At 48.1% G+C, this 26696-nt stretch overlaps 3 protein-coding genes across 3 annotated transcripts in view; 2 read left to right on the top strand and 1 right to left on the bottom strand.

The window, feature by feature from the left end:
* Zmym6 (zinc finger MYM-type containing 6) overlaps positions 1-26696 on the bottom strand; it is a 301190-nt gene that overhangs the window by 32529 nt on the left and 241965 nt on the right. The gene's annotated exons all lie outside the window — the stretch shown is intronic.
* Positions 1379-4440, top strand: Gjb5 (gap junction protein beta 5). The gene is made up of 2 exons (XM_051188838.1): positions 1379-1532; positions 3282-4440. Exon 2 carries the CDS (start codon positions 3306-3308, stop codon positions 4119-4121), a length of 816 nt encoding a protein of 271 aa, XP_051044795.1. The 5' UTR covers positions 1379-1532; positions 3282-3305; the 3' UTR covers positions 4122-4440.
* On the top strand, positions 6718-16048 carry Gjb4 (gap junction protein beta 4). The gene is made up of 2 exons (XM_051188837.1): positions 6718-7846; positions 15843-16048. The coding sequence occupies exons 1-2, from the start codon at positions 7063-7065 to the stop codon at positions 15995-15997; spliced, it is 939 nt and encodes a 312-aa protein (XP_051044794.1). The 5' UTR covers positions 6718-7062; the 3' UTR covers positions 15998-16048.

Raw genomic sequence — 26696 nt, 5'->3', positions numbered from 1 at the left:
AAGACCCCTGCAGGAAAACTTACACCCCACTTGTTCCTGAAGAAACTCCTGCAGCCACCCCCACTCCCTACCCCACCCACGTTCTTTGGTGACCAATGAAGTCACCAAAACAGAACCCACCAAAAGTAGTGCCGTTGCTTACCATGTCCCAAATGCAACACATGTGCCATAAACCATTGCACAAACCAGTTCCAACCAGCCTCACACATAGGCTTGGTCACAGAATTCATTAGAATGTATGGGTGACACAAAAATCTAGATGAGGACACCACGGTGGCCACTCACACAAGGGATGGTGAAAATGCTAAGTTAGCCATCGCTACTTGGCCGGTTAAAATCAAGGGAGCCAAGCCTGCCTTCTTGCAGATCGATCTCATCCTATAAACCCGGCACGTGTCCGTCTCATTTTTATGCTGTTTGTTTTGTGACTGTCTCGTCTAGCCCAGGCTGACCTCAGATTTATTACATAGAGAAGATAACCTTGACCTCTTCACCCTTTTGTCTCTAACTCCCAAGTGCTGGAATTACAGGCATGTACCACCACACCCATTTTACATCTTGGTAAGGATCTCACCCAGGTCTTTGCTCAGTAAGCACACTATTGACCTATTGACTGAGTTACACAATTGCTTAGTTTTCGTGGGGGTTTGTTTGTTTAGTTGGTTGGTTTTGTTTATTTGTTTGCTTTTGGTAATTTTGGTATTTAAAATGTCTCAAAGCTTAGTGCTGAGATGCTGTCTAGTTCTCCAGAGTACGAGAAGGCAGTGATGTGTCTGGGGAGGTGGGGGGAGGGCGTATGGCAGACATGTTTTGTCCAGGCAGGAGCCACAATAGGGCTGGGTGTGCGTTCAGCATTGATTAGTCTCTCCAGGCTGAGAGTCTCAGCATTCAAGAGGCTGAACCAGGAGGAATCAGGGTTGGAGGCCAGCCTGGGCTGGATTTAAAGGCCCTGTTATATATACCAAAGCAAACAGGAGCTGGAAAGAGTAAGTGGGAGTCAAATCCAGGGTGTGAGGCCCAGACACAGGGATATAGGACGTGGAAGCCGGGGAGTGGGCTTCAGCTGTAAGAAAGAGGCAGGGAGAGGAGGGGAGGGAGGGAGAGGGGGAGGGAGTGGGGGAGGGAGGAAGTTGGTCCTGGAAAGTTCTGGAAGGAGAATTTAAAGGGTTCAAGGCTGGCTTTTGCCCCTCCATACATGGTTGGGGGTGAGAAGATGAAAGAGTAGGGGTTTTCCTAGAGGAAAACAGGGTTCTGGCTCTGAGAGGATGAAATTCCTAGGTTTCCCAGCCTCACAGGGGCAGTCTTTGAGAGGGCCAGGACCTAGCCAATGGCTATGCAGTCCACAGCTCCTCCCCTCCCCACCATCCCTCCTGGCCAAAAGGACACGCCTGGGCTGTTCAACAGCCTCTGCCCCAAGTATGAGCGTTTCCAGAAACCCTTCCCTGATTCTGACATGAATTCTGATGCTTGCTGAACCCCAACTGCTGGCTTCCAGGAGCGGTACTAGGGAGCCCTGAGGAGTCGCTGCTCAGGTAAAGGCCCTATATTCAGAATGCCCAGGACTCGAATGCCTCACAGGGATGCGTCCTCTGGAGGAGGCTGGAGGGGGATAGCCTGGACGCATGGGTCCTGATGGTGAAGGGAAGCACTCCTCCCTCTGCGCTGGACTCTTCCTCCTCTCAGTCGGCAGAGGTGACAGAACTGGGGACCTGGAGCTGAATGGGAAAGGGACTGAGCAGGGCGGGGCTGGGCAGCAGACAGAGCAGCAATGCCTGAGCATGCAGAGCCCTGGGGTTAGGGCTAGGCCTCCCTGTGTGTTCCTAAGACGCTGCCAGCTCCACCCACCTGAGATGGGACTGTGCAGAGGAGCCAGTGACTCAAAGCAAGGCCACCACGTGGCCAAGTGGTGAATGGTATAGACAGATGGGGTGAGGAGTAGAGACACTCCCCAGACGCTTATCACCCAAGGCCCAGCAGGTAGAGAAAGGAGATGCATTGGAAAAGCAAACAGTTCACTAAAACTTGGGAAGGACCCCCAACTCAAAACTGGACATTTTGCAGAGTGGACTCGGGAGCCAGCCTACCTAGGTCTGAATGCGGACTCGGTTATTTACTAGCTATGTGAGGACAAGGAATTGCTTATCCTCTCTGACCTCCAGTAGGTGAGAAAAATACCTTACCCCTTGCTAGGAGGGAAAAATACTGGTTTTTGCAAAATGCTTAAGCTCTTACTGCATAAACATGGTCTGAGTTGGCTGTGACCACACCCGATTTGCAGCTGACCCTGCAAGGGTCATGTGGGCTGTGACTTTCCACCCACGCCAGCACATGAAAGTGTGTGGCTCCCTACTTTAATCAGAGCTTCTTAGAGCCAGCCTACAGTGCCTCGGCCTCAGAGCCCCTATTATCCCCCAACAATCAGGTACAGAGGACTCCCTCGTGGAGAAGTAGCGACCCTTTGACTCAAATGAAGATGGGTTTGCTTCTGCTGGTCATTCATGCCAAGCTCACCAGCAGCACCCACCAGAACAGCATTTTCCATACTGGTATTTTGACAAAGCTGTCCAACGTGGTGATCAAAGCTATGTCCAGATGAAAGGGGGCTCTGTGGTCAGAAGAGTTTGGGTAATGCTGCCCTGTTTCATCTCACTTTGAGGGAGTCACAACGTGAATTTATGAGCTGGGTGAGGAAAGGGACCTACTTAATTTTGCTGAACTCAGCTATTTTCCAAGTTGTCTGAAACACAGAATTAGGTTTCTCTTACCACGCCTGTTGCCTGCCTTTGGACCAGGGTGCCATGAAACAATAGTTTGGGAACCACTGGCCCATCTGCTTATTTCTGGGAAGCCTCTTGTATAAAGAGCACTGCGGTCCCCTACTTTAATCTAAATTGCCTCACCTTCAGGTAAGTGGTGTCTAATTGCCTGGACATTCGCAGTTCCAACCCCCCTTCCCCAGACCAGCAAAGGACAGAGAGCAGGTTCCCCTTGAGGGGAACAGTCTGAGAGGGACTAGCCCACAACTCAGGGACTCAGAATGACTGGTTTCTGGCATCAGCACTCACCCTCTTTTATGAGCAGGCCTGCTCTGATTCTCTGATTTAATAACCTATGCCTCTCTGCCAACTCTGCATTAATAGTCATGTAACTTCATAAACGCCTCTAAGCCTCAGTTTCTCTCAGCTGTAAAAGTGGGGATGATTACAGTACCTAGTCCTGTGATGACACATTTCTGTGAAGCATTCCATAACGTGGGAAATTGCATTCTTGTTCCCCTGCAGGAGCAGCCAGCCCTTGAATCCACCATGAACTGGAGTGTCTTTGAGGGGCTCCTAAGTGGGGTCAATAAGTACTCCACTGCCTTTGGCCGCATCTGGCTGTCTCTGGTCTTTGTCTTCCGAGTACTGGTGTACCTGGTGACAGTGGAGCGTGTGTGGGGTGAAGACCAGAAGGATTTTGACTGCAACACCAGGCAACCAGGCTGTACTAACGTCTGCTTTGATGATTTCTTCCCTGTGTCTCATGTGCGCCTCTGGGCTTTGCAGCTTATCCTGGTCACATGCCCCTCCCTGCTTGTGGTTATGCATGTGGCCTATCGCAAGGCTCGAGAGAAGAAGTACCAAGAAGAAGTTGGCAAGGGACACCTTTATCTGTACCCTGGCAAGAAGCGGGGTGGGCTCTGGTGGACATATGTCTGCAGCCTGTTGTTTAAGGCCGGTATAGATGTTGTTTTCCTCTACGTATTCCATGCATATTACCCCCAATATACCCTCCCCTCTGTGGTCAAGTGCCGTTCGGCACCCTGTCCCAACACAGTGGACTGCTTCATCTCTAAGCCCTCAGAGAAAAACATCTTCATCATCTTCATGCTGGTCACCGCCGTCATCTGCATCCTGCTTAACCTTGTGGAGCTGGCCTACCTGGTGATTAAGCGGTGTTCTGAGTGCATGGAATCGCAGCGAGCGCTCACTGCACGCCCAGAGCACGACCCAAACTGGGCCAACTCTTCCAGCAAACAGAAGGACTTCCTTGCAGGAGACCTCATCTTCCTGGGCTCAGACACCCACCCAACTCTCTCACCAGACCACCCCAGGGCCCATGTGAAAAAAACCATCCTGTGAAGGGTCCCTAGGCTGGATTGGCAGGGTGGGCATGAATTGGAAGGTTCCAGTGACTCTCGTGGATGTATCTGGTCAGGGGAAGAGCTGAGCTGGAACTGGAGGCAGCTTGGAATCCAATTGTCCCTCTGCTCCAGGCCACTTGTCTCAGCTGAGTGGCCTTCATTGAATTACCCCTCTGTTTCATACCTCAGTTTCCTTTTCTGTTAAATAAACATGCTGAGTGCCACTTAACAGGGCTTCATGAAGGCACAGATGAGCAAATGCCTTCCATATGTGTGGCCCAGGGTGAAAAATTAATAAAGATAAATGTGTTCACAGAGCCAAGGTGCCCTTTGGTCTTAGCCTTCGCAACCTTCCTGGAGTCAAGGGGACATTGTCTCCTCCAGAAAAGGGGTGTCTAGATTTTTCTGGGGACTGTTCCAAAGCTAGCCTTTTGCCCCCGCTGGAAGTTTGGGCTGTGGGTATCTGCAGAGATGATGGAGTTTGGCATAATGGAAATCACCCAGACTCTGGAGACGGTATAGTTGCCTCAGAACTCATACAATTTCAGCTCTTCTCCAAAATGAGTTATTAATGTGTAGCCTGTGGGGGGGGGGTTCATTGTGAGCACTGACAAGCTCGTGGCAGGGCTAGCCAGCCAAAAAAGGCCACATACAAGTGAATCATCACTATTAGGGAGTGCTCAATGAATGCCTTGTGAAATGAGGCCGAGAGAACCCTCCCTGGGTATACTTTAACCTTCACTGTCCTTGCCAGACACAAGCCCAGCAGCCCTGGGTAGCCCCTGCTGGGTCACACTCCAGCTTTCCCAGAGGCATTCCCAACAGACAGAGGCCCCGGACACAGAGAGCATACAAGGCTATATGGCTGGCTCCAAGCCAACATGTCACCAACCTGCATTCCTTGTCTCCAGCAGGGCAGTGGGTGCCCTGGTCTAGAAAAGCCAGGTGGCTTGTCTAGGTTCCAAAATAGAGTAGCGCTAAGATCCAGTCCCCAGATACAGCCTCAGCAGAGCAGCACACAGTCCTGGGCTGAAACAAAGGTGTCCCTTTCCACAGAAACCAGCTGCCAAGGATGTCAGGACCAACTGTCTGAGGACAGAGCAAAAGAGTTGGGAACGAGGGGACAGATAGGACAAGCTGTAAGGGACTGGAACAGGATCCAGGATCGGTGTCTCTAGCACTATCCTGTACCTGGACATTTTGACACTAGAATCCTGCCTCCATCACTATAGTCCCACCCACAAACCTACCAACCCAGACAGGCTGGAGGAGCAAGGTGTGAGCCAGAGAGATGAGCCACAGGTGTTTGCTCTACACTGTGCCCAGGGAAGTCCTTCCACCCAGCCTGACTACCCACCCCAGCACTCTCTCTTGGCTCATTGGCTCAGAAAGCCCCACCCTGCTGGGAAGCAAGGAACAAAAGCTGCCTCCAGGAGGCCCTGGGGCAGACAGACAAGCCGGCACCGGAGAGTGAGGACCCACGGGGACCCAAGAAGGGTGAGGACCAAATAGAACTGGAGACAGCTTGGGGAAAGATCCCAGGGAACCTAAGCCTGGGGACTTAGCTTCACAGAGGGGAGCAAAGGAGGGCAGGGTCCCTGAGGGGAGGGAATGTTGTGCTAGGCTAAAGGGAGGCCAGAGGACCAGAGAAGAGTCTAGAAGAGACTTGGAAGAAGGAGGCTACAGCTCGGTTTAATCAGCATCCAATGAGAGTGAATGGGACCTGACAAAAAGCTGGGTTCCAGGAGACAGATGTACAGTTTGGCTCCCAGTTCCTAACAATTTAACAAGGAAAAACGTTTGACTGGGCTGCCGGAGTGTATGTGAAACACCCTGCAGTGGAGGATGGAGGGGGCTCAGCATGTGTCCCAGGGATACAGAATCCAGGAGCTGAGTCAGGGATGGTGCAAGGAGGGTTTCAGATGAAGCATTATAGGAACTCCAGCTCAGGGGATAACAAAGTTGGGGTACACAAAACATGCCTGAATGGAAATAGTGGGAGATGTGACTATCAGACAGCCACTAATTAGGCAGTAAGAGAAGAGGGATGTACTCCCCTGCCTCATCCCCATCTCTTACACACACACACACACACACACACACACACACACACACACACACACACCAGTGAAATGGTTGGAATTCCAGAGGAACCCACTTTGGTCCAGATTCAAGACAATGAAAAAGATGAATAAACAAGTATGACAACCTGCTCTGCTCTGACATGGCAGAGAGGGAACAATGCCAAGCCACCTCGATTGCTGAAGAGCCCCTGTGTAGTTTGGGAAGGCATGTCGCAGAAAGTTCCCAGAGCCGCAAAGGAGTGAGGATAGAGACTATTCTGAGATGTAGACCACAGGGTCAGACTGAGCATTCCCAACACAGAGCCCTGCTGGTGCTGGGTCCAGAAAAATTTCAGTGAATTTCACAACCAATAAAGGCTTACTTCCCCTGCCCCTTCTTGCCCTCATCTAATCCCCAAAGCTAATGGGAGAGCAAACAATCTTATGTTAGAAGTCTCTGGGCCACTATGGCTGAGGTGTGGGATAAAAGGGGCTGGCTGGCACAGGCACGCGTGATTACTTATATCCCATGTGCTTGTTTCTTTGTAGAAGAAAAGAGACCTTGATTTTGGAGTCTGAAGACCAGGTTTCAAGACCACCTGTGCTACTTGCTGTTGTGAGATCTTAGGCAGGTACCTCTTATCTCTCAGCCTTAACACACTTTCCTGTGAAATGGGCACTGTGGCCATCCCTTCTCTGAGTCACTGAGAGTGAGGATACAATGTCCCAGTGGTTGTTGTGAAACAGTTCTGGCCTTGACATCATCTATAAGGACACCCATTGGTGGGTTCTACCAGGCCTTGTTACTCCCAGGGCCTGAGAGGTGAGCATACTAGTGCATACTCGTCCACGTGAGGCACTGAGGACACAGCCAGCATGAACTGGGGGTTTCTACAGGGAATCTTGAGCGGCGTGAACAAGTACTCCACTGCACTGGGCCGCATCTGGCTGTCTGTGGTCTTTATCTTCCGAGTGCTGGTATATGTGGTGGCAGCCGAGGAGGTGTGGGACGATGAACAGAAGGACTTCATCTGTAACACTAAGCAGCCAGGCTGCCCCAACGTCTGCTATGATGAGTTCTTCCCCGTGTCCCATGTGCGCCTCTGGGCCCTGCAGCTCATTCTGGTCACCTGTCCTTCACTGCTTGTAGTCATGCATGTGGCCTACCGTGAAGAACGAGAACGCAAACACCGCCGCAAACATGGGCCCAACGCCCCAGCCCTGTACAGCAACCTGAGCAAGAAGAGGGGTGGCCTGTGGTGGACATACCTGCTAAGTCTCATCTTCAAGGCTGCCGTGGACTCAGGATTTCTCTATATCTTCCACCACATCTATAAGGACTATGACATGCCACGAGTGGTAGCTTGCTCTGTGGATCCCTGCCCCCACACCGTGAACTGTTACATCTCCCGACCCACGGAGAAGAAGGTCTTCACCTACTTCATGGTAGTCACAGCAGCCATCTGTATCCTACTCAACCTCAGTGAGGTCGCCTACCTGGTGGGCAAGAGATGCATGGAAGTCTTCCGTCCCCGGCGACGAAAAACTCGGAAGCAACAGCTACCAGATACATGCCCGCCATATGTGATCTCCCAAGGAGGCCACCCCCAAGATGAAAACGCTGTCCTAACAAAAGTCGGGATAGCCACGGTGGATGCAGGTGTGTATCCATGACCTGCAGGTAGGCTTAACTGGCCAAGGCCTGTTCACTGAAGCCACCCAAGGAAACAGGGCAAAGGCAGCATTGTCTTCTGCAGCAGGTCAGGTGGGAAATGCGGCTATGGGGGCTCTGGACATTCATCCAAGTGCTAGTGGGAGATGGGAAACACCCTTGAGTCCTTAAATCCTGAGCCTCCAGAGACTTGATGGCTGGTGGGGATTTTATATTTGTCAATAGAGTACCTCAACCCCCTTAATAAATATGATGTTCCCAGTGCTTTGTAGACAGGTTGTGTGTGGTAGGTGGGGAAACATGAAGGTGTTGCCTCAGGTAGGCCTCTTGAAGGAAGCCAAGCCACTAAGTGATCATCTGAACCCTAGCCTCAAACCACACATACATACATACATACATACATACATACATACATGCATGCATGCATGCACACATGCACGCACACACACATCTAGACTTGAGAAGAGTAGCAAAGACAAGACCTATACCAGGGGCCTCACAGCTCTACAGCAAGCTCAACAGGGAGCACTGGAGACCTCTTCTCTGGTCCTCAGAGAGTATAAATTCATCCATACACTGTGTGGCTCAAGAGGCTTTGCCTTCCATTTCCTGACCTCCCCAACTCTGCCCAATGTAGGTCCCATATAGGGAGCACCTGCGAAGGTAAGAGAATGCTGCTGAGAGCAAGTGATAGATGGAATGTCCCAAGGATGCAGAGCAATGACACCACCCATCAACCCTCCACCAATCGACTTCCCTGAGCTACCTCATCCTCCCCCTACCCTTTAACCGCACATACCTTGACAGTCCCATAAACATCTTTCTATCATGGACCTACCTCTGGGTCCACAAGCTGCTCCTGGGAAACTCTTACATAATACAACTGGCCACTCCTAATTAACTTTGCCCTCCTTCCCCATGCTTCCCTCCTCACAGGGACCCTGCCCCACTTATGAAGGGCACTACTATTATCTAGCTGTCCAAACCAGGAGCTGGCCTATGACCCTCACTCAACCCCTCCCCTCCATCAGCCCCTCGCAGCTAACATCTCAGCACAGCACCACAGAGCACTGATCCCAACCTCTGAGGGCCTCCTAAGTCAGCTCCTCTGTCACCCCATAGCCTTCCATCAATCCTCCCCCAGGGCCTCTCAGATCTACCCTCCACACCTGGATGGAATGATTACTCGGTCCATGAATGTGACCATGCCTTTCCTTCAGCTTTAACATTTCTTTCAGCACACCCACCCCTAATCCCATTGCCCCCAAGCTGGCTTTACTGACCTCCCTACTCCATGGCTTCCTCCCTCAGTTTACTACTGACAACACCTAGGCATTCATGATGCTATAATTGTACCTCCAACCTTTGCCATACTGATCCCTCTGCTTGGAATACCCCTCCTGCCTCCTCTGCCAATGTCAACCCTCAAGGACAGCCTTCACCACCACTCTGTATGCCAGAAAAGCCAGGGCTTTTCTCCTGTCACTCTCGCTGGGTTGGAATAACTGATACTCATGAGTGATACCCATCAGCCTGTGAGGACAGGATGCTGAGTCACCAGCTCCTTGCAGCCTTCAATAAATGTTTGTTAAATGAGTAAATGGGCTGGAGTCTCTTGGAGAAAAACTGTGTCTTGTTTATCTGAACCTTCTGCCACACCAAACCTGGGAAATCAGCTAAGTGGTTTAACCTTTGTTGGCTTCTTGTGGTTAGCTAAATCTAGTTTAAACATCTTTCTTAAAGGTAGGAAAAACCTCCAAGCCCACTGGATAGCCTCTGCGATTTGTCCTGATTGGGAACAATATCAGAGAGTCACCTATCTAAGGTCAAGTACTGGAAGCAGAGCTAGAGACAAGAATTTGGCAGAGATGATGGAGGGAGTAGGGAAGCAAGGCAGGAGGGATTGAGCTAAGTAGGGTATGCACACAGGGATCTAGAGCTTGACAAATTTGGAAGAAAGGATCATAAATGCTGCCGTGGAGTGGTCCCACTTGGATACACAGTACTGGTCCTTTGAATTCTCCTACAAGCCATTGGTTTGACCTCACCCTGGAATTAGTAGGTAGTTTTGGTTCAGTTGACATCATTTCTCCAGGTGCTGCTAACTTTGAACATGGGGACTGGTATTGGGACAACACCACCTCCTGAACTTCTGACTTAGGAGACAAGGGTGGCTCTCAACCCTCTTCAGCCCAAAGCCATGATCACCCAGCCTAGGCACTCTCAACAGAACCAGATGGCCCTACACTGTTGAGACCGAGACAGCTACCAAGTCCAGACCAGGGCACAATTCCCCTAGGAACCTAGAAGCCCACTCCAGGAGTTGCTGTTGGGTCCTGCATGCTGTAAGCTCACCGTATGACCTGACCATTTTCATAATATCCTCACATTCCAGAGATCTCATGTCCTAAAACATTAGCCAGGCAGAGACCAACTATCATTTGACCAGCAAAGGCCTCCAGAGGCGACGGAGATGAATCCTGTAGGCAGCTCCCTTGACACTAAGTTGTCTCATCCGGTGTCTCCCACATTCTCAAGCAACTCGCCTGTTGCTCTTGACTCCACTCAAACCTCCACCTTCTTGAGAAATCCCCGTGTGCTTCCCTCTGTCTTCCTCTTGCTCACTCTTTCTGTTCCTATCAATGCTACCCACTTCTCACTCATTCAAGACTGAGCCCATGGCCAGGGATCTCATCTTCCTAGCCCCTGTCAAATGACCTAGGTCCACATGGACCACTTGCGCTTTACTCTGCTCTCTTCCTTCCATTACTTTTTTCTCCTCTGTGACACTTGGCTTCCCACTCAGAAGGTGCCAGACCTTGTCATCACCTACAGCTGCTCCACCCTTAGAACCTCCCTTTGGATGCAAGTCCACAGATATTGACAACTTAGTTTTGTGTCAAATCTCCATGCTAAGTTCTGGGAAGAATAAAACCTACTCCCTGGGTTCACACAGCTTACACTCTAGAGAAACAATGACTACCAAATGTCTAGTGACCTGGGGAAGCTTGGGACAGTGGGAGGCAGCAGAGGAGGACCTGATGCCAGGAAAGGGCTCCCTGGGACCTCACAATGAGACTCGGAGAAAGCAAGGGTTTTGCCAAGTGCTGGATAATTGGATGTTGGGTGGAGATGAATAACATTTATAAATCAAGAGGGCAAAACTGATGGTTGGGGGAAAAAAAAAAACAAGATGGCTGAGTCAGCTGAGGGGCTGGTGTTTGGAGTGAGGCTGAGACGGACCAGGGAAGATCATGTAATGTGCTCTTTTCAAAAGCTGTTAGTGATCTTGGACTTCATCCTAAAAGCAAGACCAAGTCCTGGAAAGATTTATCTCAGGGGTGACGCCTGTGGTTGCAGTGTGGAGCCACTAAAGCAGGGCTACCAATCTGGAGTGTGATGCAATGGTCTGAGAAACCACGATGAACTGAACTGGGCAGGGTGTGTTCAGTGGGCATGGAAGGAATAGCTGGGTTTTACAAGATGGAATCAGAAAGATCTGCTGATTTGGTTGGGTGTGGGGACCAAGCAGGGAGAAGCATCAAAGTGACACTCATGTTTCTGCTTCTGAATGGCAATGCCATTTAGTGAGTTCAGAGCCCAGTAGATGTGCAGGCTTGATGGGGCTGAGATGGCTTCCATTCCAGATACGTACCATCTGAGATACAAATAAGAAACCTGGTTATTCCTCATCCTTCCTGGGCCACTTTGTCTTTCTCCCAGAGCATTTGTTGTGGTTCTTGATGTCTTCACAACTAAAACATCTGGACTATCAGTTCTTTGACATCCTTGCTTCCAACAAGCTTTATTACCACCCTCCAAACCTTAACTACCACGCCTTCCCTGTACCAAGAGTAGTGTCATCCCCTGTCTTACTAGCTTACTCAGTCCGGTTCTCACTAGAACAACCCCACTTCCCCATCCCTTAATCTACCCCTGCACTGCCCCTATGCATAGCCTCCCTTCTTTCCCTTGCAGCTTCGACTCCCCAGGCTGCCACCTAGGTACTCCCCACCCCTTGCTTTTGCATATGTCTCTCTAGTGCTTTGCCTTGGAGACCTTCTCCAAGAGGCATCTGTTGCTGGGCCATCTGAACAATCACACAACTGGACCAACTGATCTCAATCTAAACATCTAACAGTGACGCTCATGGCAGGCACCCACGTCAGGCACTAAGCAATCCTACATTTTCCTAAAATTTTACCCCAACTCTCCACGATGACTAGAACATACCTTTTCTTTTCTCATCCTCCAGCCCTTAATCTCCCAATCCTAGAGCTTGACTGACAGACAGACATCCCATGTCCTTGAGAAGCAAGACCAGAAAGCAAATTCCAGTTCATCCTAACACAATCACCATCTTCGTAGCATGCACGCCCAGTCCCTCTGCCTTCTCCTCTGCAATGTGGATGAAGCACCCCTGTGCCTGGCACACCTTTTACACCTGACCAGCAAACCCCATCACCTCATCTCTACTCCAGGCTGTGCTCTCTCTTTCACAAATCCCTTTTCTGAAAAATATACTATAACCTTTTGCGTCTCTCCCCTTTTAACTCTCAACACCACCTCCTTCTCCAGCTACCTACCATTCATTAACAAAAAGCAAACTCTTCTAAGAGCTGTATGTGTTTGTCTCCTCTTTTCATCCCAGTGGTCTCCAATACGCCAATGCCAGGGGTCAGCCTTTCCACCCCATTGCACTCCCTCAGCAGTGTTTGGCCTTGAGGGCCCCCTCCCTAAATTTAATCTTCTGTTGGCCTCCATTCTGCACCCTCCCCCCCCAGCTTCCACCTCACTCGTGGGTCTTTATTCATCTCTGGTGATGCTTCTTCTCCATCTTCTAAATCTCCAAATGGAAGTTGCCCTGGGACCCAGTTTTCTGCACTCTTTCTCTTCTGCACACCCTTTCTCCTCATTTACATTACTTGTTACCATCAATAAAACCACCTAAAGCCTACTGGTTTGTGTGTTCACAGCTAATTTTTTTCCACAAGGGATACATCCAGCTTCCTACTAATCTGAAACGGACTCCCATTTTCTTCATCCTGCCCTCAATGGAAGATGACCTCCCCCATCTAGCTTCCTACTCAGTCAAGAACTCAAGTCTGGGAAGATGGTTTAGTTGCTTTGAGTGCTTTTTGTGCAAGTGTAAGGACTGAGTTCAAACACCCGTCACCCACATAAAAATCTGGGCATGGCTTCCACTAGCCAACAGCCTAGCCCCAGATTCAATGAGAGACCCTGTCTCAAAGGAATTAGGTGAAGCATGATAGAACAGGGCACAGGAAAGCTTCTTTTGGCCTCCACACATTTATGTGTAAGTACAAGGGCCACAACACATAGAACCACACACACACACACACACACACACACACACACACACACACACTCATAGAAGAAGGGGGAAATACCTAGGAGCCTCTTTCTTCATAATCACACCCACATCATTGGCAAATCATACTGGCAGTAATTCCAAAATATATTCAAAACCCAATCACTTCCTGCTATCTCCAAGCCTTTTAATCCCAGGCCAAGACACCCAGTTTCAACATCTGGACCCTTGCAGCAACTGGTCTCCCTGCCTCCACTCTTACTCTTCCGGAAAGTGACCCAAAAGACTTTCTGACATGAGTCAAGTCTAATTAACACACTCTTTTGATTAAAGTTATAGCTAAGGAGGTAGCTCTGTTGGTGGAGTGCTTACTTAGATTCAATCCCCACTACCACACAAAACTGGGTGTGGTTCTGAACACCTGGGATCTCATTCAGGGAAGTAGAAGGAGGATCAGAAGTTCAAGATTACCCTATCTCAAAACAATGGCAACAATCAAAGTTTTCATTAAAGCTATCTTCAAGCAGCTCCCCATTGTGACCAAAACAAGCTACATCAAACTCTTTGCCTTTGTCTACAGGGCCCTGTAGGTGGGCCCTGAACTGCTCCCTAAGCCCTCCAGCCCTCCCCTCTGCTCTCTTGCTACTACACTAGCCAACCCATATCCTCCCCACCTCAGGATCTTTGCACCTGCTTTGTCCGGCCACTCCCTTCTCCTAGAACATTACACACTCCTCAGCACCACTCACACAGCTCCATCCCAGGAGGCTCTCTCACACCCTCCCCAGAAGCACACACCATGGGTCACTCTATCAGATGACCTTCTTCTGTCTTCCTTGTAGCATTTAGGTGGCTGTGAGAAATCTTTGTTCTCATGGTGTCAGAAACATGCGATCCTGGAGAACCAGGACTTGCTCAGCCTTTGACTCTCCCCCAACTCTCATCCCCTGGACTGGTCCTCCACATTCAGTAGGAACTCAGTAAAAAGTGGGTATCCTGATAGAGCTGACTAGTAGCCTATTAACAAAAAGGGGACAGGACTAGCCCAGAGGTAGAGATCTGGGAGTCTTCAAAATTGGCTAAATGTAAAACAAGGTTTGCTCTACAGTTGCTCATCCATAGGGAGGGGTTTTCTATAATAAAGTCTTTACAAAAGGTTCCTGCATTATGGGCCATGCTCTCAATTACTGCATTTTTAACAACAAACTATTCCTTGGGGGAATCTCATTGACCTAAAATAACCTCAATCAATGGCATTTGGGATCTCATGGAGATCACTTGACAGATTCAGAAGGAAAAAAGTTGGATGCGAAGACATTCAGCACAGATTTAAACATTATTCCTGATGGTAGGACTTTACAATTTTAAGTATTGTCTTTGTAAGCACATTATTTTATTTAATTTTTAAAAAAGTATTCTGAAGACAAAGGAAGTGTTTCTATCATAAAGAGGACACGCATTGGAATTTTTTCCTTAAATTAGGCTTTGTAACAAAGAATAAAAATTCAAGGCATTTATACAGATTCAAAAATGACTGAGTTGTTGAGTTATGGTAGTTTAACCTTGCAATCCCAGAAGCTCCTAGACTAAGGCAGGAGAATGTAGTTCACACTAGCCTGAGACTGCTTAGTGAGACTCTGACCCAAAGGTTTGGCTTTTTGTTTGTTTGTTTTTTAATAACTATGTCACAGACAACTTGTACAAAAGTTTTGTGGTGTAGAGGAGATAGCTCAGTCAGGAAAGTGTTTGTCACAAGAGCCCCAGGACCTGAGCTCATTCCCCACAACCCATGTAAAATGGCTGAGCAATCCTAGTGCTGGAGAAGTGAAGACAGGCAGACCCAGGCAGGCACTGGCCAGCCAATTTGGTAAGCCCCGGACCAATAAAGAGAACCTGCCTCAAAGAAATAGGAAGGTAGAGCCAGGCATTGCTGGCACACATCTTTAATCCCAGCGCTCATGAGGCAGAGGCAGGCAGATCTCGAGTTGTGAGTTCAAGGCCAGCCTGGTCTACAGAGCTAGTTCCAGGAGGAAGAGAGGACACAGGAAACACAAGAAGAATGAGTCTGAAAGCAGAAATCTACCACCAAACACTGCTGTGGGTTGAATTAAATAAAGACTAAAACGAACTCTACGGAGTCACAAGATGGCCACGGAGACAGAGGCGGAAGTGTCATCCACAGACATGAGATGCCCTAACCAGGTCCTCGTGTAGTGAGAGCCAAGCAAATGAAAACATGTTGCATAAACAATGAGCTGGAGAATGGTAGTCACCAGGCTAGGAAGAGAAAGAAGAGTAGTGGTCACAAGACAATGAGGGGTCATGGGAATCAAGTGTCAAGGAAATGGGGAGGTCAGGAAAGTTTTGTTTATGTAGGAGAGACAAGAATAATCAGTTCTCTATGAGAAGACTCCAGGAGAGGAAGGTCAAGAGCCTATAGCGAGCCCAGGAGGAGCCCCATGGAGCTCAGACTTAGGCCAGAGACAGGTTAACTACAGCATGGGAAAAGGGAAAATGGACCGGCTATGATGACAGCCAGTCCAGCCCTCTCACCTGTGGCTTGTCCCTCACCCTCCCACAGCCTCATGGGCACCTCGAGCTCTCTCAGACTCCCATACCTCCTCTGTTTTCTTCCTTCTGTGTCCTGCCTAGGCCGGAGCTCCAAGCATCATCAACATCGCTCTCGTCTCACGTGGGACTTGCCAACTGATGCCCATCATCCCCCTAGAATGGCAGACCCTCGCAAGGCAGGAACAGCGCTCACCCCACACCGCACATACAGTAAGAGGATAATAAATTCTCCCTGAGGTGATTACCACAAAGAATTGCTGCCCCACCAATATACACACTGTTCTTCTGCCCAGCCAACTTAGGTCCCTCAGCCCTACCTGCCACACCCATCACTACCCTTTGCTGGCTCTGCTGAAGCAACCCCCACAGTAGGAGGGAGGCCTTTGTGGACCCCTGCCCTTCAGCCTTGATCTCTGGTTATCGCCCATGGTGACAGCCTTCTCAGTTTCTCCACTCTCAAATTTTCTATCCCATTCCATGTATTTACATCTGTTTTCAGAAGTAGAAACCCTTCTTGCAACTGCCTCCAAGCCTACAGACCACCCCTGCCTTCCTCCATCCTTTCCCAGAGCACAGGGAAAGGATTGGGCCTACACCTTCTAATTGTTCAAGCTCCCCACCAGTGCTTTAGGTCCTTTCTCTGGACTCTTCGATCTCCTACCGCTCTCTGTCCATTCAAGGGTTCTCAAATCTTTCCCACCCCCCAAAAAAAAAAAAAAAAAAAAAAAAAAGGGACAGGCACTTCCTTGACCCCACATCCCCTGTAGCTGCCTCCCTAACTTTTCTGTCTGGCTTTCACAACCATTCATCCTTCCTGGCCTCCCACTCGCTCACCTACTACGTGTGATCTGTCTCCTCTCCATCACGTCTGTCAACCACTCTACCGATGCCAATTTCACCTACTATTTGTCACTCAGCCCAGTGGAAGCTCTGCAGGCCCTGTCTTGCATGGCGGAGCATTTAAGAATACGTGGCCTTTCTTCTGGAAATTCTTGTTCATGCCATGGATTCTCTCATTGTTCTATCCACCCAGTCCTGTTCCTGTCCCTTTAAACTGGGGCTCTAAAGGTCACAGCTAGCCACATATCCTGGCTCCTTGTCTTCAGATGAAGCCAATCAGATTTCGGTCATGTTTTCAATGGTGTCTAAGAAAAAGCATGGAATGGCAAGACTTAGGGAGATGGTTGAAAAGCTACTGTGTTGAAAAGCCTCATGCAAATTGTCCTGGGTAACAGGAGAGGTCAGAGCCAAGAGTCCTGGAGGAGCAGAGGCCAGCAGCAAGCAGGAGAGAGATCCAAGACACTTTCCAGACCTCACTCAACTACCACTGTGACCTCAAGGTACCCTGCCCTCCCTGTACTCCAACAAATCAATAAATTCTCCTTTATGCAAAACACATCTAAGTTGTATCTGTCGTTTGTGATTAAGAGTCTTGACTTGGGGGCTAGAAGGATGGCTCCGTAATTGAGAGCACCGCTTGCTGCTCTTGCAGAGAACCTGATTTCAATTCCGAGCACCCACATCAGACCACTCACAACCACCTGCAGCTCCAACTCAAGGGATCGATGCCCTTTTCTGTCCTCTGTAGGCACATATACATGCTCCCTCCCTCCCTCCCTCTCTCTGTTTCTCTCTGTCCCCCCACTCTCTCTCACACACACACATAAGCAAATAAAAAAATACGAAAATAATGTTTTTTAAAGTCCTGACTAGGGATGGGAATTGTAGCTCAGTTGGAAGAGTGCTTGCCTGATGTGCACAGAGCCCTGAGTTCAACCCTCACCACCAAGTAAACCCAGCACAGTTTTGGACAACTGTAATCTCAGCACTTATGAAAAGATGGAGGCAGAAAAATTAGGGGTTTAAAATTACTCCCAATTTACATATTGAGTTCAAGGACAACCTGGGATACATAAGACCCTATAACGAGAAGTAGAGTTGGAGAGATGGCTCATTAAGTAAGACAGCTTGCTCGAGTTTGGGTCCCAGCACTCTCATAAACCCAAGTATGAAGTAATGGATCACTAAACTAAACCCTCAATGCCAAATGTGGGATACTTTCATAGGCGCTGTTGATCAGGGAGAACCCCAAAGCCTCTAAAACAAGACGGGCACTTGCCATTGCTCTTGGTTGCCCACTAGAGCACCAGTTTATTGTTTGTTTTGATAAGGCCCTATTTCTGAAGATATGTAAGGTACAAGATACAGAGAAATCAAACTGGAACTGAGCTGGAAGCTTCCAGCATTGGCCAGCTTTCACAGCTGAGAGGTGCTATGTGGGATGCTGGGGGAATAAAGGAACTAACGGTGTACCAAAGCTGAGAAACTCCATGAGATACACCCACATGCCAAGCAAGATGTGCCCACTGGTGCAATAGCCAATCGAGTGTTGTAGAGGTAACCAGCCACTTCCACAAACAGAAAGCAATGCCTAGTACTGCAAACCCAGTCAAAAGTCTATGACTAAAAAGGTCTTAGGCCCTAGGAAGGAACTTCTGCCTAGCCTAAATTACCATACTATCAGACCATCTTTTAAATATCCATGATTGTGCCCACAACAAAGGCTGGTCTCAGCTTTACTCAAGAAGCCACTCTCTCCAGTGAGTGGAGGTGGATGCAGGAACCCATGGCTGCACAGGATGCTGAGAATGAGGAATGGTTGAGGCCTCCGCCCTAAACAAGACTTTTAAAATATCCCCTTAAGGCTCAGGGAGCTCTACAGAAGAGAGACCAGAGAGAATGTAAGAGCAGGGGAAACAGGAAGAAAACAGCATGATAGGGCTATGACAACAATGCTGTACTCACAATAGCCATGCCTACGGGCCCTTGACCTACACAAATCAGGCCAACTCACCAGTCAGCTGTGGCTGGGAAGGCACCAACAGAGCGCTTCCACTTACTGATAATCTGGTGATCTATATGACACACTGATCTGCTTAGGAGAAGGGGAGACATGGCATCTAGCTGTATACCCATTGAGGAGTCCGCCAGATCTAAGGAATAGTTCCAAACCCAAGGGCACACAGATGGCCCTAATCAAACTCTGTGGGATGCAAAATAGAACAAAAAGTATGGAAAGGAGGTGTGTAGGGAAGAAGAGGAGATTGACATGGGTGGGAGGGAGGCAGGAAAAGCTATGAGGTGAGAGTGGTGAGAATACATTACATACATGTACATATGTTTCTGTGTGCAAGTATACATGAACTTGTTAAAGAACAAAATTATTAATAAAAACAATACTAAAAAAAAAAAAAACAGGCATGGGCCCTGGAAAGATGGCTCAGTGGCTAAGACCACAGGCTGGTCTTTCCAAAGACCTGAATTTAGTTCCCAGCACCCATGTTGGGCCTCCCATAAGCACCTGTTACTCCAGCTTCAGAGGAATCCATCACCTCTGACCTCTACAGACTGCATTCAAGTGTTCAAGCCCACCCACAAATATACACACAATTAAAATAAAATGGAATGTTTTATTATTAAAAGATAGGCAGGTCAGGCATGCACTGATAACCCCAGGACTGTGATGAATCTGGGGCTTGCTGGCCATCAGCCTAGCTCCAGGCTATCTCAAGAGAATAAGGCAGAGAACAATAGAGAAGGACAACTGACATCTTCATGTGGCCTCTTCATGCACACAAGAGACCACACAGACACTCAGTCACACACACACACACACACACACACACACACACACACCAGTATTCAGTACCCAGGCTTCTTTCTGTGACCTCACGTCACCAGCTCTATATTTTGAATTTAATTTTGATAGGATATGCATAATATAAAAACTACCCTCTTGACTATTTTAGGCAGGTCGAGCAGTTTCATTAATTACACTCCCAATGCTGTGCAGTCATCACCACTAATTAACTCCAGAAAATTTTCATCATGCCTAACAGAAACTCTGTACCCATTAAAGGCTAAGTCCCAGTCACCCCTCAACCCATCCACTGGTCACCCCTGCTCTAGTTCCTGTGTACAGGTTTGCCTACATTTGACATTTCATACAAGTAGGACTGTACAGTATGTGTCCTTTGACCGTCCATTTGACTTAGGGCCTAAGTCTCAGACAATACCTTCAACATTCATCCACACTGTGGTCCATATCAAAACCCTTTGCACTGTTGGATAAAATTACATTGTAAACCAGCAGTGGTAGCTCAAACCTGTAATCTCAGCACTCAAGAGGCTTGGGCAAGACAATTACTGTCTGTTCCAGATCAGCCTGAGTTACACAATGAGATCCAGTTTAAAAAAAAAAACAACAAAAAAATCCATTGCCTGTTTATACCAAACTTTGTTTCTTTACCCATTCACTCATTGGTAGACATTTGGGTCATATTCACTGTTTGGCTATCATGAGCATCATTGTTGTGGAGATTCCCATACAAGAGTTGGTTTTCATCCCTGGGTTCCATCCTCTGGGGCAAATACCTAGGAGTGGATTTCTCTGGATCATGTGGGAAGCCTGTTTATCTTTGGAAGTGCTGCCAAACTGTCTTCCACAAACACTGTACCATTTTATATTTCCACCAGCAGTGCAAGAGGGTTCCAATTCTCCATTTTCCTATCCAGAGGCTTGACCCACCCCTGCAGCTGCCTCTGAATGTTCCCACACAGGTGTCCTGCAAGGAGCTCAGACCCAGCAACAGCAAAGGAAGATTTGGCTGTGTTGAAAGATCCAGTCTTGAGCCAAATCCCATGCCTGATGTGGATGGTTGGGGATTAAGGGTGACTGGGGATGCATGTAGGATTGAGTGAAGTACCTATTGTGTGTTTACATCATCATTATACGAAGGGATCTTTTCAAGGCTATGTCAGAACATCCCAGTGTCCTGTTCAAAACAGCTGTACCAAGCCTGACCTTGAGCAGCATGTGCCCTTAATCTATTAAGCCACTTCCCAACCTCCAACACTATACAGCTTTTTCATACAAGCATGTTCTATGCCCCATCTGAAATCCATATTTAGTTTGATGTCTTGATTTTTTGCTTGTTTTTGTTTTTTCTTCTAAGTCTGGCAATCTTAATAAGGGCTGAGCCAGACGTGGTGGTGTACACCTTTAGCTCCAGTACTTGGAAGACAGACACATATGGATCTCTGTGAATTTAAGGGCAGTCTAGTATACATAGAGAATTCCTGGACAGCAAGAGTGAGACCCTGTCACAGAGTTTTTAAAAAAAAAAATTAAGGAAGGAAGGAAGGAAGGAAGAAGTGAGGGAGAGAGGGAAGAAGGAAGGAGGGAGGGAGGGAAGGAGGGAGGGAGGGAGGGAGGGAGGAAGGGAGGAAGGAAGGAGGAAGGAATTGTGACTTTGAGACTTCTAAGCATCCACAGAGAATAGCTGACTAACAGCTGGGTACATGGGCACAAGGTTCAAGAAAAAGTCTGGCTGGGGGAAGAATTCAGAAGTTGCCAACCTGTTTGAGTTTTTACTCTTACCTTAACATGAAGTCTTGTATATTGTCCAAGCTGGACTTAACATCTAAATCCTCCTACTTCCACATCCAAGGAGCTGGGAAACAGACACCTAGTTTGCTTTTCAGATTTAGTGTGAGTGTGTGTGCATGAGGGTGGGTGCACACACACACTTGTGGAAGTCAGAGGCCAACCTTGGGTATCTCCTCAGGACACTGACCCCCTTGTGTTTTGAGGCAGGGTCTCTCTCGGTCCTGGAACTCACTAATTTAACTAGGCTGGCTGGCCAGACAGCAAGCCCCAGGGATACACCAGTCTCTACAGAGTTGAGAGTACAAATTGGCACCACCACATCTGGCCTTTGCTATGGTCATCATCACTGTCATCACCATTATCCTCTGTGTATGAGAGAGAGAGAAAGTGTGTACGTGCAGGCACCTATGTGTCATAGGGAAGCCAGGAGATAACTTTCAGGAGTCAGGTCTCCCTCCACCTTGCTGAAGCAAGTGCTCTTGTTCCTGCTGCACTGTATACACCCTTCTGGGTGATTCTGCTGTCTTCACCTCCCATCTTGCCATGCAAGTTTTAGAGTTACACCACCATGTTTTGACATAGGTTCATGAGGCTGAACTTGGGTTGTCAAGCTTATGCGTCAAGCCCTTTTACTACTGACCCATCCTACTGGCCCCACACCCAGCTTTCTTCCATGAGTTCTTGGAATCAAACTCTGGTCCTCATACTTGCAGAGCAAGCAGTTTACCAACTGAGCTGTCTCCTTGGCCCTAATATTCAGATTTTAACCCTGATGCTGGATGGTTTCACCAAACAAGTAGGAGGGCAGAGAAGATAAAGAGTCTGGAGACTGAACTTAAGGCATCCCAATGCCTCAGGGACAGCTAAGGGACCACAAAGGAGGCTGAGAGAATCCAGACTAGAAGGTGAAAGTCAGAGGAGTGTGATATCCCAGAGGCAAGTGAACCTGGCCTTTTCAAGAAGAGTGAGACATCAACTTCCCTCAGAGCTGCAGGGAGAGAGACCCAGCCATATGATTTAGTATAGGGACCTGAACAAAAATTGTTTATATATAATGTGGGAACAAAAGCCTGATTAAAATGATTTTAAAAGAGAATAAGGCAATTTTCTTTGTTTTTAGTCTTACTGCCTTATATTGTGTTGTTTTTATCTTTTGAGATAGAGTCTAACTGTAATCCAGGCTTTCCTGGAACTCACCATGTAATCCAGGCTGCTCTCCAGCCTGGCTTCCCATATGCTAGGACATGAGCCATCACACCCACAAGAATTTTTCCATAAGAGGGCAAAAAGAATTAAGCAAATTCTCTAAGAATCATAATCAACCAGGCATGTTCTTTTAACTGTGTGTGTGTGTGTGTGCGTATACAGTACAGAGTACAAATAGAAGGTTTGTTTGGTTTTTCCCCCCTTTGGTTTGTGTTTGTTGTTTTTGTTGTTGTTTGAGATAGGGTTTCTCTGTAGCTATAGAGCCTGTCCTGAATAGAAGTTTAAGGACAGTTTGTGAAGTAAGTTCTCTCCTTCCACCTTTATTTGGGGCTTTTTTTTGGGGGGGGGAAGATTTATTTATTATATATACAGTATTCTGCCTGCATGTCAGAAGAGGGCACCAGATCTCATTATAGATGGTTGTGATCCACCATGTGGTTGCTGGGAATTGAACTCAGGACCTCTGGAAGAGTAGTCAGTGCTCTTAACCTCTGAGCCATCTCTCCAGCCCTTATTTGGGGCTTTTGGAACTAAATTCAGATCTTACCCAGTGAGGTATCTCAATGAAACTTATCTAGTATTTAAGCTGGAGGGCCAATGAGATGGCTTAGTAGGTAAGAGTGCTTGCAACCAAGCCTGACCTGCTCCTGTGCCTGAACCCTGGGACCTACATGATGGAAGGAGAGAACTGACTCCCCCAAGTTGTCCTCTGACCTCCTCAAGCACACAGTAGCACATGCACCATATACATACACACATACAAATGATGAAATCTAATTTTAAAAATGAAACTGGTGAATGCCTAGAGAGATTTCTTGATGGTTAAAGGGCCCTTGCTGCCCTTGCAGAGAACCAGAATTTGGCTCCCAACACCCACATCAGGTATCTCAGAGTCATATGTAACTCCAACTCTGGGGATCTAATGCCCTCTTCTGGTCTTCATGGGTGCCTGCACTCATAAGCACATACCACACACACACACACACACACACATGCATCTGCACTCATAAGCACATACCACACACACACACACACACACATGCATCTGCACTCATAAGCACATACCACACACACACACACACACACACATACACACACACGCACGCACACACACACTAGTGTGTGTGAGGTTTGGGGTTTTTTTAATTTTATTTTTATTTTTTTGAAGTTGTAGAAATACTATGTCTGTTGCAGTGAGAAATATTCAATAAATTATCAGAGGTTATGGAGTATGGTGGCACATACTTGTAATCTCAATGTTTGGGGAGCAGAGAAAGGAAGGTTTTGAGTTCAAAGCCAATCTGGGCCACATGGAGAGATTCTGTCACAAAACAAAAAATCAAAAAGAAGCAAAGATTGAGGCCTGGTATAACAGCACGCATCTTTAACCCAACACACAGGAGACAGAAGCAGGCAAAGCTCTGTGAGTATGAGACTAGCCTGGTCTACATGACAAGTTTCAGACCAGCCAGGGCTACATAGTAAGACCTTTTCTTTAAAAAAAAAAAAGTTGATGAGAGGAGTCAGCTCCTAAAGATGGGGGGGGGGGGGAGGCAGATGTTTACACACAGTGGCTGGATCCTAACAGCAAATCAAAGAAGACAGGCACTCATTCATTCACTCTATTGCAAAGCGGTGTGTGGAGAAGGTCTCAGCAACTCTGAGTGTCTCAGAAGCAACACAGAACTCCTCGAGCTGGGTCCAGGGGCGTGGCCTCTTGCCAGGCTGTAGCCACAAGCCAGCTCAAACACAGCTGGAAAGCTCCCTCCTCAGAAGAATCCTCCTAGGTGCCTTCTCTCAGCCCCACTCCTCCATTCAAGGGATGAGAAAAATCTCTTGAGAACAAACACACCAACACCAAAGAAGCCCCAGCCTGGGAAGGAAGGCCTGGCATGGCTTGGACACAGCTCTAGACAGAGGGAGTGACCTGGGAGTTTGGCCAGGCAGGGCCTGAGCCAGAATCAGAGCAGTGGCTTTGGGGCTGCCACCCCCAGATGCCAGGTGGAAGGCCTGAGGGGTCTGAGGGTGGCAGAAGGTTGTTGCCAAACCCTGGCACAACCCAGACTTGCCCTGAGGCAGGGGGATGGCCTAGATGGCCTCCCACACAATACCCAAACTGAAGAAGCAGAAAAGGCAGTGGGGTGGGGTAGCAAGGCCTCGAAGCCCTCAAGAGTTTCTCCACAGGGACGAACTCTCCCAGCTCACTCTAGATGAGGCGAAGTCAGTTGGGGGCGGGGTCTCTCAGGGCAGGGTGTCTCTGGTGTCAAGAGGAAGAGGTAGCCTTAGTGGGGTCAGAATAACAGAATCTATGTGGCAAAAATGCCAGCTCACCAGAGGAGAACGTGCTGCACCACAGACGGGACCCTGCACCACCACCTCATGCAGCCCCAGGGGTCACACAAGCTCCAGACCATACCACCATCTCCACAAGGCCACACCTTGTCAGGCAGCAAAACCCACATACACAGCTAGGTGTGGTGTCCTCCCCCCAGAGCTGGAGGCTGAGGCAGGACAACTACCACGAGTTAGAGTCCAGCCTGAAATACAGAGTGAGACCCTGTCTCAAACAAAACAAAATAAACAAAAACCCACCTTCATAAATAGCCCACGCTACACCCAAGACACAGCTACCCAGTGTTGTGTGTATGTACGTGCACACATGCACACATATGCTCTTGCGTGCACGTTCGTGTACACACACACACACACACACACCGTGTGCAGGTATAGTCTCTGTGCCCCAAGCATGTCATTTACAAACAGTAACCAAGTGTCTGGAGATGTGGCAGGGATATGGCCCAGGGACTTCCTCCTTAAAGAGTGACTGCGGAGGAAGGCCGGTGAGCAAGGACACTCTAGAGAAAGGTGACTCTCAACGAGGAAGAACATGTCCCATGCAGAGCCATGAGCAGCAAGTGGAAAAGCCAGAAGAATGTGGCTTGTCTGAGGAATCTCTACACCACAGGGTCCCAACAGTGTGACTGAAGAGGCACAATCAAAGGGACCGTGTGGGACAGGAGACAGAGCAGCTGCTTACTTGTGGCCTTGGAGGCCAATCTAGGGAGAGTGGGTATTAGTCTCAAGCTAATGACAGTCACCGGGAGACTTTAACAGAGATCAACATGATCTGATTTATGTCATCAGGTCATTAACTTGAGGAGCCAGGCCAGATACTTTATGTCTGTTCTCAGAGTGGCAAAAATATTTCTAATCATGACCAAACCCAGAGTTCATAAGAAACAATACATACATCTGACTTTTTGTTTCATTTTGTTTTGTGTTGCATTTTTTTTTTTTTTGTCTTACTGGTCTTTTTTGTTTATTTGTTTTGATTTTCATGTTGTGTTTTTGTAGGGGCTTGTTGTTTTGGGTTGGGGGGTTGTTTTTCAAAAAGAGAAGATCTGAGAAGAGTTGGGGAGGAGACATAACATGGTCAAAATATATCACATAAACTATTTTTAATTAAAATATGCATATACAAAGTCAAAACAATTTTCAGAAGAAATTCTGTTTGTATCACAGACGCCATTATTTCCTTAATATGTAAAGAACTCCCAAGAAGTAAATAATAAAAAGCGGTTACCTGTAGGAAATGGACTAAGGCAAAGGAAAGTTTACAGGAAGAAAGCCCATCACCGAAATGGTTCTTCAAACACTTTCAAAGACTAGAGTCTCTTAAGAGAAACACAAAATAGACATACAATGTAGCAATGATCATAACATTTGGAAATGCTCTCTCACCGCAAGGACTGGGGAAAACCTGTGCTGTGTCATGGTAATGCTGACCAGTGCATCTATGGAGGGGAATTGGCAGTATCCATCAAACATTAAACAGATTAAAACACACAGTAGCACACACAGCACTCCTCCATGGGCCATAGGAAGGCTTCTCTATAGTTGACTGTGCACAGGTTATTCTTGAAGGAAAACCAGAACCTATTAGCCACAGTGGACGTGTGGGAAGCACCGATTGCACAATCTGTTGTTGTTAGTACCAGCTGTGAATGTGAGCAATGATTGGGTGGTAGGGCCTAGGACTGGGTGAGCTCACCTGGGATGGGAGATGATGGGCCTGGCCCAGAGCACCCACAGTAGAGACCTGATGGAAGGCATCCCAGGGATCAGGAAACTGGGAGGTGTAAAGGAAGAGGGGTGGTGGTGGAAGGTGCTTTGACTCCACTGTGGCAGCTGCTTCAGAGGGTCAAGGATTTATGACTGTAAGATTTAGCCTGATGAAGATGAAGATCGGAGTGACCTTGACAAACCTTTTCTAGTAACAC

The sequence above is a fragment of the Phodopus roborovskii genome, unplaced genomic scaffold (genome assembly GCF_943737965.1).
Source record: "Phodopus roborovskii unplaced genomic scaffold, PHOROB, whole genome shotgun sequence".
Classification (NCBI taxonomy): domain Eukaryota; kingdom Metazoa; phylum Chordata; class Mammalia; order Rodentia; family Cricetidae; genus Phodopus; species Phodopus roborovskii.
Note: the sequence above shows the minus strand (reverse complement) of the source record. Positions and strands in the feature narration are given on the sequence as shown.